This window comes from Hemiscyllium ocellatum, chromosome 20, assembly GCF_020745735.1.
Source record: "Hemiscyllium ocellatum isolate sHemOce1 chromosome 20, sHemOce1.pat.X.cur, whole genome shotgun sequence".
Taxonomy (NCBI): domain Eukaryota; kingdom Metazoa; phylum Chordata; class Chondrichthyes; order Orectolobiformes; family Hemiscylliidae; genus Hemiscyllium; species Hemiscyllium ocellatum.
In genome coordinates, this window is record NC_083420.1 from 18,519,555 (window position 1) to 18,536,549 (window position 16,995).

The 16,995-nt window shown below is 40.6% G+C and overlaps 1 protein-coding gene across 3 annotated transcripts in view; it reads right to left on the bottom strand.

The window, feature by feature from the left end:
• Positions 1-6,746: 6,746 nt before the first annotated feature.
• Positions 6,747-16,995, bottom strand: part of traf7 (TNF receptor-associated factor 7) — a 66,212-nt gene continuing 55,963 nt past the window's right edge. For all 3 annotated transcript variants that reach the window (XM_060840544.1, XM_060840543.1, XM_060840545.1), the window contains 7 exons: positions 16,887-16,926; positions 16,504-16,620; positions 16,111-16,233; positions 14,662-14,781; positions 14,441-14,572; positions 11,862-11,981; positions 6,747-10,411 (listed from right to left, as the gene is read on the bottom strand). In XM_060840544.1, the coding sequence (XP_060696527.1) occupies positions 10,397-10,411; positions 11,862-11,981; positions 14,441-14,572; positions 14,662-14,781; positions 16,111-16,233; positions 16,504-16,620; positions 16,887-16,926 (667 nt within the window). In that variant the 3' untranslated portion in view covers positions 6,747-10,396. The remainder of the gene's footprint in view (positions 10,412-11,861; positions 11,982-14,440; positions 14,573-14,661; positions 14,782-16,110; positions 16,234-16,503; positions 16,621-16,886; positions 16,927-16,995) is intronic.

Here is a 16,995-nt window from a genome sequence, read left to right on the forward strand (position 1 = left end):
TTAGCAAAAAGACAGCATATTTTCTAGCCCTTATGTACTTAACGATTTTGTATTCTTTCATCGCCCACAACATTGTGTTTCTACCTCTAATTAATGTTCCCATAATTAAAATTCGATGATTAGCACATTTTAGTCCGGTTCTCACAGACCTAAAGCAAAGCTATTGATTTTAAAATGTTTCTTCATCTACTTGTGTCAAAGCAGATAAAGCTAAACATTTATCAGTATTCTATTCATTTGCTGTGCCTGGGGGAGCAGAATTACAAATTTGTGCCAAGAGTCTCACATTCCTTATTTCTTTCTCATGATCACTGCGACTTCCATTTTAAACTTGTTAGACAAACTATTGGAGATTTAAAATGGAGGCTTTCAATCATTGATTCCCCAATACCTTATCACCAGCAATGATGATTACTCCCACCTTTGGCAAGTGAGAAGATAGGACACATTGCTAAAAAGACGGGTTATTAAGAATAGTATTGAGAAAATTCTCTAGTGTTCACAGAGGGAAGCCCTCCATGAAAGTTGTCAAAATTGACACAGCTTTTACTGGTAAAATTCATCCCCATGTTTTTTTTAATGCTTGTAACTCCTTTGGCTTCTCCTTCTCAAAGCTTGTATTGTCTGTTACATAGATATTGTTCATCTGCCTCCAGGTTTGTTCCCCGATACATGCTTCCCAGCAGAAGTTTCTTTCTGAATGTGTTTGGATCTCTTGTATAGTGCAAAATTAAGCTTATGCAGCTGTGACCTTGAGCATCAAGAGGCCTTAATTATAATAGGCACAGTGCTTCATAGCTGGCTCCTGGAGTCTGAGTCCTAAAGTACTGTATGAGACCTGAGTTGCTCATAAAAGTCTCAGTTTGAATTTTTCATATATATTAAAACAAAAGGTTGCTTGTAATGTAGATAATAGCAGCTTGGACTGAGCTCGAAGGGTTTTCTCTTGTTTCATCTCAATTTCTTTTGATGGGTCACACTTAAGTTTTATTAGCTATCTTTGACATAGTGACTATATTCCAATGATTACAACACAAACCATTGCATAAATACAGTAGGAGATCCCCTCCCAAGAACAGCAACATTGCATGTAAGAGCATGTTGGTGAATACTTACAATTTAAGGTGAGAGGGAATCAGTTCTACAATTTCAGGAGGCCTGTGAATTTCGGATTGCCTTTGTAATTAATCGCCCTCAGATGCCATTTTAAGGTTGCTTGTCATTGTCATCTCTTTTAAAGAGATGACAATCTTCAATCTGCAATGACTCAAAATTCCTTATGACTAAAGTTTATATCCCACACAGTTGGATACTGCCTGTATTTCACATCTAGGCAGGCAGAGAACTCAATCTCTTTGTGAAAATGTATGGTGAAGGTAATTGCACCTTAAGGGCCTCACATCTATAACTTGCACACTCAGTCAGGAAATAAACACTTACTGTACCCACTTCGGGTGTGGTCACAGCCATTTTCCATTTCTAGTGCACATTTAAAATAGGAAATTGTTCAGCAATCAATGACCCTCCAACCCGTATCCCCCTATCAAGTTCCTTTTGTCCTTGCACTCCCTGTTGTGCCCCACAGTGCTGATTTTCCACACGTTACCACACACCCTTTTGAATAATGACTTAAGCTCTCAACATTACCCCAATCCTGGCCTTGCAGCTTCGTTAGGTTAATTATGGTTCTGCACTGGCCCCCTGTCAAAGTCAAAGTGGTTGAGACTGTTGATGGCCCCAGGACTCTTAATGGCCCACCCCCTGACAAACTGGATGGACAGTACTGACTGATCTCTCCATGTGCTTGCTGATTTACCACAGCTCCCTGGACTGGTGAATTTCTGCAGTGTGTACAAGATGCCTTTCTGAAGCAATATTTTAAGGACCCAACTAGGGAACAGAGTATTACGGATTTACCGCAATTAGAAAGGACTAGTTAATAGATATTTTTAATCAGTCTGTTTGTACATCAGCTGACTGTGTGGAGTTTGCATGTTCTCTTCCTGTCTACATAAGTCTCCTTTGGGTGCTCCAGTTTTCTCCCATAATCCAATGATGTGCAGTTTGGGTAGATTGGCTATGCTAAATTTCCCATTGTGTTCAGGGATGGGCAGCTAGGTGGATTACCGTGGGAAATGCAGGGTTACAAGATGAGTCTGGGTGGATGCTCTTTGGATGGTTGGTGAGAACCTGATGGGCTGAACGATCTGCTTCCGCAATGTAGGGATTCCATATGCTGCTTGCACATGGTGCAGGTGAGAGATTGGCATAACACAGACTATTTGGCAACATGTCTACTTCCTTGTTTGTTCTAAACAGCAAGGGAAGACAGAAGCACTTTAAAGTTTGCTGCAATCACTTCTTTTTCAGATGGAGGACTATCCTCAAATGGAGTTGACTTGGTTGTTTATGACTAAGATTTGCATTCCATTCTGCATATATTTCACACCCAGGACTACAGATAACTTTGAACTCTTTGTGAAAGTGTGCAATGAATGATAAATGCAATTGTACCCTAAGAGTCTTGCAAGGTTTAGCTCACATGCTCTGAGGAGATAAAGAGCAAAAATGCAAGGCAAGACAGAGATGCTGAGAGTGTTCAAGTCGGCGAACAGTGACTCCGTGCTAAGAGTACAAGTGAGGAGTTTGGAGTTGCAGCCTGGTCAAACCCATCAGCTGGTGCCTGTCCCTATGCTCAATGTCCTAGCAGCAGCATTACAATGAAAGTTGCCAGCTCGCTCCAAACAGCAGAACTGTGTATGTCAGAGATGTGCCATACAGGTGGAGTGAAGTTACAGATCCAGCACAAACTTCTGAACATGTTTGAGTGGGGATAGCCACTGCCTATGAAGTGTTCCCTGAGATGCTGAGGACTACTGTCTGAAACAGCAAGCAGTGTGTCTAGTTTCTATCCAGCAGGTGAGAGAATAGGAAATTGCATATAATTGAGGCAAGACTGGATAACAATAGCATGGTAATGGATAAGGAAGGATGCAAACAGGTCACTTGTCACTCAAGTAAAGTTCTCATCTCACTGTTCAAAACTTGGTTGGCTGTTTGCTGCCAGTTTCCCAAATGACTGATCGAAGCCTGTGTCACTTAAGGGCTAGGAAGAACGTTTGGAGGGATATGGGCCAGGTGCTGGCAGGTGGAACTAGATTGGGTTGGGATATCTGGTTGGCATGGACGGGGTGGACCGAAGGGTCTGTTTCCATGCTGTACATCTCTATGACTCTACTCATGGTGACTGCAGGTGTAGGAAAAATCCAAGATTTATTTTAAAGAGGTGCAGGATATGATTGAAATCAAGAGCAGCAAAGAGGGAAGCAAGATAAGTGTTGGGAAACTGCTTTGATCTGATCTTGGAGGCTCATGGAAAGATACGATCTTCTTCCATTGTGTATTTTGAGCAGTCTTTCTTGTGGTTACAATTAATTGGACATCTGTATCTCAAAAGTATTAAATCTGTTTTGGAAGACTTATATTCACAAAAAAAAATTCACAATCTCAGGCACCTCTGCCATCTCCAGACTAATACAGTGCTTTTGTTCTGTTTTCAACTGGTTAAATATAGAAAGGCAGCCACTTGATCTATTGTGAGAGTTGGAGTGTGTAAATACCAGATGAACTAGATTTACTGATGTCAGAATAAACATTGCCTTTGCTTTCAACTGGGTCAGAATGTTCTCAATGCCCACTTTTTAATATTGCTGTTGCTCTTTTACACAGCTGAAAATGTGTTGCTGGTTAAAGCACAGCAGGTCAGGCAGCATCCAAGGAACAGGGAATTCGACGTTTCGGGCAAAAGCCCTTCATCAGAAATGAGGAAAATGTGTTCAGCAGGCTAAGATAAAAGGTAGGGAGGAGGGACTTGGGGGAGGGGTGATGGAGATGTGATAGGTGGAAGGAGGTCAAGGTGAGGGTGATAGGCTGGAGTGGGGTGGGGGCGGAGAGGTCAGGAAGAAAATTGCAGGTTAGGAGGGCGGTGCTGAGTTCGAAGAAATCGACTGAGACAAGGTGGGGGGAGGGGAAATGAGGAAACTGGACAAATCTGAGTTCATCCCTTGTGGTTGGAGGGTTCCCAGGCGGAAGATGAGACGCTCTTCCTCCAACCGTCGTGTTGTTATGTTCTGGCGATGGAGGAGTCCAAGGACCTGCATGTCCTTGGTGGAGTGGGAGGGAGAGTTAAAGTGTTGAGCCACGGGGTGGTTGGGTTGGTTGGTCCGGGCATTCCAGAGGTGTTCCTGAAGCGTTCTGCAAGTAGGCGGCCCATCTCCCCAATATAGAGGAGGCCACATCGGGTGCAGTGGATGCAATAGATGATGTGTGTGGAGGTGCAGGTGAATTTGTGGCGGATATGGAAGGATCCCTTGGGGCCTTGGAGAGAGGTAAGGGAGGAGGTGTGGGTGCAAGTTTTGCATTTCCTGCAGTTGCAGGGGAAGGTGCCTGGAGTGGAGGTTGGGTTGGTGGGGGGTGTGGACCTGACGAGGGAGTCATGAAGGGAGTGGTCTTTGCGGAACGCTGATAGGGGAGGGGAGGGAAATATATCCCTGGTGGTGGGTGGGGTCCGTTTGGAGGTGGCGGAAATGACGGTGGATGATACGCTGTATACGGAGGTTGGTGGGGTGGTAGGTGAGAACCAGTGGGGTTCTGTCCTGGTGGCGGTTGGGGGGGGGCGGGGCTCAAGGGCGGAGGAGCGGGAAGTGGAGGAGATGCGGTGGAGGGCATCGTCGATCACATCTGGGGGGAATCTGCGGTCTTTGAAGAAGGAGGCCATCTGGGTTGTTTGGTATTGGAACTGGTCCTCCTAGGAGCAGATGCGGCAGAGACGAAGGAATTGGGAATATGGGATGGCGTTTTCACAGGGGGCAGGGTGGGAGGAGGTGTAGTCCAGGTAGCTGTGGGAGTCAGTCGGTTTATTGTAGATGTCTGTGTTGATTCGGTCGCCTGAGATGGAAATGGAAAGGTCTAGGAAGGGGAGGAAGGAGTCTGAGACAGTCCAGGTGAATTTGAGGTCAGGATGGAAGGTGTTGGTAAAGTTGATGAACTGTTCAACCTCCTCGTGGGAGCACGAGGCAGCGCCGATACAGTCATCTGCCAGAAGGATTTGAGTGAAATCGAAGTAACTACTGAGCTAAAGCCGGCGCTTGCCAGAAGGATATTATTTGCACACAAAATCCAATTTTGGTGTTTTACCTATTTATTCTTTTTGAAATTGCGGTTAAGCCAAGGCCTCCATTCGCCCTCTTAGTCATAACAGAAAACAGGAGCAGGAATAGGCCATCTGGCCCCAAAACCTTGCTCTGTCATTCACAATGATCATGGCTGACTACCTATCTCAGGATCCTTTTCCCCACTCTCTCTTTGGTCCTTTTAGCCCCAAGAACTATATCTAACTCTTTTTGAAAACCAATGCTTGGGACTCAACTACATTCTGTGGCACAGAATCCCACAGCTACACCATTCTCTGGGTGAAGAAAGTCCTCATTTGCTAGGTCCTAAATGGCTTATCCAGTGGCCTTACACCATGACCTGTTTCTGGACAGCCCAGTCATCAGGAACATGCTTCTTGCATTTGTCCTGTTAGAATATTATCGTTTTCTATGGGATTCACCACCTTGTTATTGGGGGCACAAATAATTCTTCTAAACTCCAGTGATCTCTCCAGTCCTGTCATCCCAGGAATTAGTCTGGGAAACCTCAATATTCATCCCCCAAACAAAAGTCACTCAAGGCAGATTAACACCCAGTCTGATAACTATCTGTGGAATTTTACTGTGCTCAAACTGGTTGCTCAGTTTCCTCACATCAGCTCTGTGACTTCGGCTGTTGACTGTTAAGCATTTTGACAGCTTTGAGATTGTAAAGACACAATGGAAATTCAAGTTTTTAAACTAAACATTGATAAAAGCAGCACACTACTTGCCTGGGACAGTGGTAGTGGGGAAGGGTGAATGGGTGGAGGGAAAGACTGGAGGGGCGACAGTAGAATATAATTTTGATTCCACCTGACATACATTTTCCTGCAGCATTTGCAGAAAGGGATCAGGAAGGAGGCTACTGTCATCCTCCTGAGTACACGCGCAGAGGTCAGTCATTACATTGCACGCTGCGATCCCAGGACTAGCCAGGAATTAAAACTGGGGGCTTTTCTTAAAGATTAAGCAAACAGTTAATACTTCATTTAGAATTCAGTTTAATCCAAAACTAGCTAGATAATTAAATGCTGAACAACTACACTTTCAGCAATGAATATGGACCATAAGATTTGGGTTTATTTTTGAAAACACATTGTAGATCACTGACTTGACTGTAACATAGATCCCTTAGAGTAGGGGGAGAGCTTTTGTTTTGGGGTGGGATGAGTGAGAGAGGGCTTCAGAGGGTGAGAAACAGAACCAAGCAAATATTCCCAAGTTCCTATGGTCTATGAATGATGCTATTGATTGGAAAAGCAAAGATCCTGCAGGGGACTCTGCTGCTTACCTCTGTTCGATGGAAACACACATCTCCATTTACAGATGATGCCCAAGAGGTGCAAATGTACAGAAAACTGGATGGATAAAAGGATGACAAGAAGACCTATATGCACACCCTTTACATTTTACAGAAAACCACTCACTAGTATAGATATGTATATGATATAACGGACACCGGTACTCCCAGAACTCCTCCCTACCTCACCACTTATATCTTACACAGAATTACTCCAGCACTGAGCTACTAGTGCAAATTATACACAAAAATTCAGGAGGAAGATTTATTGTTGTAAATATTAACAAAATGATAAAAATTTACAGTCACGTGATACATCGGTTCCATTAATCGAGTGTCATAACTTTTACAATACAATACAGGTGCAAAATAACTGAAGGGAACTTTGGTTGCTTCTTTAAGTTAGTGGGTACCAGATGTTTAAAGCAGCAGCTAAATGGATGGATGTATGCTCTCCAATTGCAGTGGTTCAGAGTTGCTATGCTTCACGATTACACTTTTACTTTAGGCCTTATTACTCATAATGAAATCTCAATAAATGCATTACTGATTAGCCACACTGTGTTCTGCTTAAACTAGGGCTCTGCTATCATAAGGCTGTTGCTATAAATGAGTGAATTGGGGTGACAAGTTATAATCTATATCTCAATCAGGTATGCACTCAGCAAGACTGCAACAAAATACTTTACCTTTGAACAATCTCTCTAAAAGGTATCCTCAAACCAAGAGTTCAAACCGCATTTCTGAGATAATGGTCTGGCTTTCAATTACTGAACTCCTGAAGAAAACAAATGAAGCATTTCTGAACAGTGTTTCTTTGAAACCAAGACAATACAAACCATGCAAAAAGTTAGCATTCTCCTCTTCTGTTTTATTTCCAACTGTTCATTCTCCAAGACACTTACGTTTTAGAAAATTAGGCATTTAAAAGGACATTCTCTATTTCAATACAAAATACATCCATGCTAAGCACATATGTTCATATGCATGCAATGCAGATCCTCTGATTGATAAACCATGGTGATTATGCCTTTTCTATCAACAGGAAGGAGATGAGACGAATATTTGAACTAGTTCATGGCACTGTGCCTTACAAATGTACTTGGTTGCAGCTGTCAGTTATCTCTCACCTTCAGCTGTTGGAGCCTAGCTCTTTTTCTTCACCTAGGGCACTTTTTGGAAATGTGTAAAAAGGATGTGCAGAAATGCTTTAATTCTTTACCTTCTACTAGTTCAAAGTTCAATGCTGTACTGCATTGTGGGTACCTTCACCATATGGATTACAGCAGTTCAAGGCTCATTACTCTCTCAAGGGAAATTAAGGATGGACAATGAAGAGTAGCCTTAACAGCAATACCAATATCTCAAATGAATATACAAAAACAAAAGAAAAATCAGCACAACCAAAGCCAAGAGTGATGCATTAAGGGCTAAATTCACGTACAAACAGATTCTAAAAATTAGGCACTTGTTACATTAGTAAAAACAAATTTTTAAAACAGGCTAATTTTAAACCAAATATTCTCACTGTAAATACTATATTTCACTGATGAAATATATGTTTGCATTGTAAACTGCAAATGTATACCTGTAATTCTCATATACATAGTTAACACATTCAACATCCTGTCACATTTTGTTATTGAATATTGATTTCCATTCAGAATCTGAAAGCACATGATACTTATACTTTTATAAGTAACTCATTGAAATACATGATCTATTCAAATTCATACTATCTTCTTAGCTCATGGACGTTTACTCAGGCAAATCTATACACATCAACCTTATTCTAGTTGAAATCTATCTTTCCAAAAGTCAATTGATTAGACTTACACTATACTACAGAATAGCTAAACAAGTAGATTTGTTTAATAAGTTTTAGGACTGGGACCACTTATGAAAGATGAAGATTTATATGGGTGTTGCTTTGCTGCATTAGGTCCACATGAATGAGATGCTTGTTAAATGTGGATTAATATGCACTCAAACAGGTAAACAAAACATTCTCTTGAGTTGTAACAAGAAGCAACTTTGTACATCAATACATCATTCACATTGAATGCTACTTCCAGAGTACTTCCCAGTACTGGAAGTCACTACCTTATGGTCACTGCATAATATCTCCTCACCCAATCTTGCTAACCTTAGTAGCATGTGACTATGGGAGGGACACTTCCACACCCTGCAACTAACTCTTCTCGGTGTCCTCTCAAGTAGGCAATTCAAAAGTTGACAACTGGCTATGTATGGGTGGGGGAACAGCACCAGTGACCCAGTTCATTTCCACTCTCAGTCGACTGCATGTTTGCACATTGTCCCCGTGTCTGCGTGAGTTTCCTCCGGGTGCTCCAGTTTCCTTCCTCAGTCCAAGATGTGCAATCTAAGTGGATTGGCTATGTTAAATTGCTCATAGTGTCCAAGGATGTGCAGGCTAATTGGATTAACCAGGGTTACAGGGACGGTGTTGGTATGGGTGGGATACTTTTCAGCAGGTAGTGCGGACACAGTGGGCTGAATGGCTGGCTTTCACACGGTTGGGATTCTATGACCTGAAATCCATATGACTTTTAAAAATGATCATTGCATGACAGTCAAGAGTGGGAAGCCTGGATAATTTTGAGCTCTGCCTTGCTCAGCTAGAAGTCAGCTAGTACAGTGACTGCTCGCCCAGCTAGCCAGAAGCTAACTAGCAGGGACGGACGTAGAGAAAGTCTCAGATAATGGAGCTCAGTACCACATCATGACGTCCATTAACTTGGTGAATTTTCAGAGAAGCCCTATGAAGGTGTTTTAGGAAGTCAAATGGGAGCAGGAAGACTTTATACAGTTACAATTTTCAAAACAACGCAACAAGAGTTTACATTTTCTTCAGAAGGTCCCGTACTTCTAGTCAGGTCGACTTAATCATTCTTAAAGTATTAAAATTCATATACTGCATGTTGAAGATCAATAAATGTACAACACTGATTGCAGTAAGCTTGTTCTGGAACAGTCTAGGTTTAAAGCCTTATTAATTCATTATTACAGCAATTACACAGCGATTTTGTTTTATAAATCGCTATAAAACAAGTCAAAATTTAGCAGCAGTATATTTTACTTTCAATGTGAAATTGTTCTTATGCCTCAGCCACAAGTACATTGGCAAAAGTAGAACTTTGGAATATGGAATTTGCCTTTGAGAGGAAATAGTGATGGAAAAATCGTACCTCATTACAGCTGTTTCATTACAATTCTTTTAAGGCAGCATTCAGAAGGTAAGAAGATCACAGCTTCAATAATCTGCCTACCTTATTATATTACAATTTATTCTTGTAGAAGTAAACACAGGTCAAATTAAGGTTAGCAAATGCATCAGTTGAATCACTTACTTCGCTGCGGCCCACAAAATTGTGCGTGTGCATGTGTGTGCGCTTGTCACTATCTAAATCAGCATCTCTAAAATGATAGGCAGAGACTGCCAGTCTACTGGAAGGTACGTCACCTCCAATGCTGCAGTGGACAATTTGTAGCTGAAGCTCTGAAATGAACTACAGAAATTTCCCAGCAATTTTCACAAACACACACACATGCAAAATCTTCGACCCATAAAAAGTTTTCCAAAGCTATTCCACAGTGTGTATTTAAGCCTTCTGCTCTCCTACTGTCACCAATCAATTAATTAAGAACACTGTTAACTTCATAAACTGACAATATCAGAGCGTGATTTTCCCCATTGTATTGCAATGGTTTTCACTATTGTAGAAAGCATGCCATATTGGTCGGTCTTGAAATCAGATAGCAATCTTAGAACAGATTGCACTGTGGCACCAAGTTGCAGTGGCATCACTTCCATTCCAAAATAAATCTACAAAGGTGAGCCACAGGACAACGTTCCAAACATTTAATACAACCTTGTGTCCTAACAGGTCCAGACCTGGAAGGGAAGGAAAAGCAATGTAAGGGTTAGTGTGTCTCAAGCAAGAGTGATTCAACAAGTTCCGCGCTCCCTTAACCAAATTTGGTTGACTTGTATTAAAATGACCCAAACATTCAACAATAAAACAAGCTCCAGATGTTGTCTAAGTATTATATGCCCTAAAAGAAGGACTTATAGGTCAAGTTTTGTGCAATATAGACATGCTCCAATAGGCTGTGTATTGCAGCTCCAGTGCAACAGGTTATGATTTCATCAGGGCAAGTTCCCATACTGATATTCCCTACGCCCCAACCGTGCTCATGCAGAAAGGTAATAGATGTGAAGACCAAGAATTTAAAGCAGTAGCAGAGCCCTGGGGTCTGAAGATTAGTTCCTAAATCCTTCCATGGCTTTGATGCACTAAAAACCCTATCTTTTCTACACCCTCACTTACATAGAGTTACAGAGCCTTACAGCACAGAAACAGACCCTTCGGTCCAACTCGACCATGCTGACCAGGTTTCCCAAACTAAACTAGTCCCATTTGCCTGTGTTAGGTCCATAGCCCTCGAAACCCCACCTATTCACATACCTGTTTAAACACCTTTTAAATGTAGTAACTGTATCGACCACGTCCGCTGGCAGTTCATTCCATACACGCACTACCCGTTGTGTGAAAAGGTTGCCTCTCAGGTACTTTTTAAATCTTTTCCCCTTCACCTCTAACCTATCCTAGGGATATTTTCTATTCACCTTCTCAATGCCCTTCATGAGTTAGTAGACATCTTTAAGGTCAGCCCTTAACCACCTACACTCCAGGGAGAAAAAGTTCCAGTCTATCCTTGTAATTCAAACCCTACAATGAAGACAGTCTGCCAAACACTTCTTCACCACCTTGTTTGCCTGTGATACCACTTTCAAGGAATGATGGAACTGAACTCCTTGGGTTTCTCTGTTGGACCATAATCTCCAGGACCCTATCACTAACTCTGAAACCTTGTACTTTTCTGGCTTGTCCATGGTTCAGCTTCCCTCTTCTGTCCAACATCTACTGGAGAGTCTCAAGCTCGCTCATTCCTGCACTCCTGAACTTTCTTAAGCCTCCATCTCTCGACTTCATAAAAAACTTTCCAATCAAGCATTTCTTTAGCTCTTCTCAGGTCAGACTGAATAATATCCCCTTTCTATAGTATGAATCCTGGCAAATTGCTTCTGTTATTGCAAAGAAAATATAATGTAGCCATAATAGAGCCATTTGACTCAAAATCTTAATTTTGTTCCTTTCCCAAGAAGCTGCCTCATCTGCTGTGTTTCTCTTGCACCTTGATCTTATTTTGCAATGTAGGGATCTTAAATGTCATATGGTCCTTACAGATATTGACAGATCTGTTGTATTTTTTTTTACATCGCTACACCCAGCATTAACAGTTTGCTACATCACTTTATAAAATAAACCAAAGTTGCTTACTTTAACTGTACTGTCCACAGCACCGGAGAAGAGTCGCCCTCTGGACACAGCAAGAGCAGTAACACTGCCTTGGTGACGGAGCAATGTCTGTGTACAGATCATGTTGTCCATACTCCAAACCTAGACCAAATTATAATTACGGATATGAGGAACGGAAACAGCACTATATTTTAAAGAATATAAAACACATTAACAACTTGAGATAGTACATGGATGTATTTAAGTTTAAAGACATGATGGCCCTTTGAGCGCACAGCAAGCGTGCCAAAGTTAAACTTTGCTTTTCCAAGTACCGTGCCTCTAATTTACCTTTAAGAATTACTGGCATGCATCAAAACTATTTACAATCGATGTCAAAAACTTGCATGAAGGGACTGAATGGACTAATAAAATTTGCAGACAATAGATAGGAAAGCAAGTTGCGAAATGGATACAAAGAATCTGCAAAGGGATATAAGGTATGATAAGCAAGGAGATCAAAACAAAATTGACAAACTGTAGGTTAGAAAAATAACTAAAGGAAAATATTTAAATGGAGAGAGACTACAGGATAATGCAGTACAGAGGGAACTTGTGTGAAACACAAAGAAGTTCAAGTTATTGAAAGACAAGTTCTGAGGGGACGTGACAGGGTCAATGTTGAGGGAGCAGGAAGGAAAGAAATTTAGAACGAGGGAGAGAGCCAAGGAAAAGTAATTTCATAGAATCATATACTTTCTAGATTCCCTTTGCCCATCGATTTTGCACCGACAAATGAGAAACTCCTGACCTCTAAATTAATCCCATTTATCAGCATTTGGTCCAAAGCCCGGGATGTTATGACATGCCAAGTGCTCATCCAGATACTTTTTAAAGGATGTGAGGCAATTCGCTTCTTTCACCCGCCCAGGCAGCATATTCCAAACTGTCACCACCATCTGGGTGAAACAGCTTTTCCTTGTATCTCCCCCCCAAACCTCCTGCCCCTCACCGTGAACCTGTGTGCTCTCGTAACTGACCCTTCAACTAAGGAGAATAGTTGCTCCTTATCCATTCTGTTCACGCCCTTCCTAATCTTGTATTCAAAATGTGAATTGAATCAAAATGTAGGTGAGTCAAAGGTAATGGGGAACAGGCGGGAGAAGGGAGGTCAAACTCAGCCCAGCCATGATCTTGTTTATTCTGCACACTTTGTGGGACCATCCCCTTTGCTCTTGCGCTCCTTTCCTGTGTTTTATTTTCAGAGTCAATTTCACAGAATAACAGATGTGATTGGAACAGCCATTTAATTTAAAATATTTATTTGTACAAGAAACTTTTATTCTGGGAAATGACAGGATTAATTTGTACAACGTTACAAGGCACTTCTTCTACCAGTGATAAAATAACTACATTACTTTAATCACTTTTTCTTTATTGTTGGTGAGGAAAGCATCAACTATCAATTTGGCACAGTTACATTTCACATTAGTACAACAGAACCCTTACTTTAGCCCTAAAATATCCATGGAACTATTTAAAAGTCTGCATCAGACTGCAGCTGACTCAATCTCTGTCTAAAGGCCTGATTAGTGCTTTTCTTTGTTTGATTTGTTCTGTATGCATCTAAACAACAACAGGGAAGGCACTAGGATTGTTGCATAATTAAAGGTTTCATGGGATACCAAGCCCCAAAAGGAAAGCATTGAAGCCTAGAATCTTTACGAATTTAGTCTGACAGAACACAATAGCTATCCGAACAGCTATTAGGGGGAAATGTAATAATGGGATCATATAGAGACTGTCATAGGGAAATAAATCTAACTGCAGCTAGCACTGACATTACAGCAATGCAAACATATTCTCCCACATCAATAGGCAGCCATTCTGATGGTGTTGCTTCATGTGTTTGAGTTGCTGTAAATGGTGCAAATGTTAATTGCAAGTATATTTTGCACAACTACATGATGGTAAGGGCGGCACGGTGACACAGTGGTTAGCAATGCTGCCTCACAGCGCCAGAGACCCGGGTTCAATTCCCGCCTCAGGCGACTGTCTGTGTGGAGTTAGCACGTTCTCCCAGTGTCTGCGTGGGTTTCCTCCGGGTGCTCCGGTTTCCTTCCACAATTCAAAAATGTGCAGGTCAATTGGCCATGCTAAATTGCCCGTAGTGTTAGGTGAAAGGGTAAATGTAGGGAAATGGATCTGGATGGGTTGCGCTTCGGCAGGTCAGTGAGGACTTGTTGGGGCAAAGGGTCTGTTTCCACACTGTAAGTAATCCAATCTAAATTAAAACCAAAAAGAGTTGTAGATGCTGTACATCAGAAACAGAGCATAAATTACTGGAAAAGCTTAGTAGGTCCAGCAGCACCTGGGGAGGGAAATCAGAGTTAATAGCTCAGGTCCAGTGACCCTTGCTAAGAACAGTTCTTCCTCAGGACCCAAAACGCTTGCTCTGAATTCTCTCCACATTTCCTGTCAGACCTGCCGAAGCGCAATTTTCCAGCAATTTCTGATTTTGTACATGATGACACAAGTAGGAAGGATATTGGCACCGGGTTTTCAGGAATTGGATCTGCTTGCCTGAATTACTTACAGTTTCACATGAAACCATAACTTACCCTAAGTGATCGGTCATAAGATGCACTGAAGACTTTGGTCTGGTCTGGTGTTGAAATTACAGCCAATGCATACACTGTGCCGACATGGCCAGTCAGCGTTCGAACCTGTTCTTTTGATTCTATATCCCATACCTGTGAAGAAAACCATCGTCATACTTGGTCAACCAAATCCTTTGAAGTACAGAGTCATAAAGTTCATCTTTCAAAAGAGTAATACTTACATGGATAAGATATTCATAGGTTCCACATACAATGTGGTGGTTAGTAACTGCGATGGAGTATACACTACCACCAGAAGTCTGCAGTACATGCACACACTCTAGAGTCCTTATGTCCCAGATCTAAAAATGAAATTCAGAGACACTTTATAGTTCAGAGTAAAAGGTGGCTATTAATACTGTTAAAAAATCTTCATCAAGAAAAAGATGCATAAGTGCATGTAAATGATGCAAATTATCATTGTAAGCAGAATAATGTAAAATATGAGAAAAAGACAAGGACCCTATAGCACTGAAGTTAGCAACACATCAAATCTCTGCAACACTATAATTAATGATGTCTGATCTACTTTGACCTTTATTTAATGTAATTGACAATCCAATGGACACAAAGCACTCAGTCTGCAAGCAGGTATAGAACTCAATACTTCTCATTATAATTCATCAATGCTTAAAGATTAAATATGATTAAATGGCGTATACACACTTCAGGTTAATCCACTAAGCAAATTTAGATTTTTTTTAGCATCATTGGCAAGTAATTTCTGTAGCTATATAATATGATTATGAAATGATAACTCAGTAAACATTACAACAATAGTGCATAGATGAGAGCTTAACTTGAGTTTTAAGATCTGCTTGTAAATATGAATGGGATGAGGCCTTTTAAATAGTAATTTTAATGTAGTGGATCCTCATCATCACAAATCATACAAGTGGAAAAATTGAACAGTACTACATCTGTTAAGATTTATCAAATTGTTACCATAGATACTTGTGTTTTATTTTAACTTCTTAGCATGACATTCAGCACTGGTTATTTGCAAAGAATGCTGCAAAAAGAATCTTGGAACAGCATTCTGTGTACAGATATTTCCCATGAAAAATACAGTTGCAGAGCTTATATTTCAGATTTAATCAACTTTTAAGAGCTGATGATAATTTCTGACTTATAAAGGTTAAATGCAATGATTGCTACAAAGTCCACACATACTGCAATTTCAACTTTGCCTCCATATTCCTTCCAAAGATAAAAGCCCAAGTATTTTGATTCTAATATTGATATAAAATACAAAGCCATCTGATAGCCAGTCAAAACATTAGATTTTCAACCATTAAAGAAGTTTGCAGCTCTGTAAACAGTAGAAGGGAAAATACGAATATGGTCCAATATTAGCCCTGGAAGGGGTTAACGTATTAACTACAAGAGATTTCAAGGCATTTAAAATGCCTATTATTTAGTTAAAGTACCAATATTAAAAAAAGCTATATATATTAGATTAGTAGCTGCCATACTATAAAGCTTAATCATCATTCAAAAAGCATTACTGAAAATGTTATTCTCACAATTTGCAGAGCAGTTATTTAATACATAGAACCATTAACCTTGTGAATGGAACACAAAATATGAAAAATGTACTACGTGTAAAGATAAAGGGTCTTTAAAGTAACCTTGATAGTCTGGTAGGATCCACTGTAAAGATGGTTTTGAGAGGCCACCAGCGCACGCACCCAATGATTCAAACCGGTGAGTTCTTTCTTCAGATTTAGATCTGTTCCCACAATATCCCAAACCTTAAGAAGAAATTACATGAAAATAACTTAATAAAATGGAAAACCTCCTAGATAATTAATATATAAAAAATGTGCAGTGCCCATTTCTGCATTGATATGTATTATTGGTAAGACAACTGTCCAGTCTTTCACAAAATGTGGGATTCAAACAAATGACCAAAAAGGTCACTCGTTATGGTTTACATAAGCCAGTGTGCAGAACAAATATTTTACATTTCAAACGTGCAAGCATTGAGGTCAGTGTGTGTGATCTTTCAACTGATTAAATACCTTAATAGCTTTGAGCGAGCCACTGAAGAGCATATTGTGAGATGATACCAAAGTGCAAACTGGATTGTCATGTGCTCTGATGGTATTGACTTTTTGCAAAGCTGGAATATCCCAAACCTGGAGAGGAAACGATTCAATAGGAGAAATTCATCAACAACTCCAACAATAAGCAGTTTTACAAGGGGCCAGCCACAGGGAGGGAGAAGGATGGAGAGCACACACTGATACACATGCACAGAAACAAAATGTAATAAATATCCCATAACAATTTCCAAAAACGTATTTGTAAAGTAATATAGTTGTGAAATTGTAATTTTAACTAATTCAAATACAAGTCATGAGAGATTTTTAAGTTCCTTACATATTGCAATTGGCAGACTTACAATTATTGTACAATCTGCAGAGCCACTGTACAACTTGTTCCTGTAAACAAAAATTCAAAATTAATTTTGAGTGCACATTTTACTTAAATTTATACTTAGAAAGCCACAT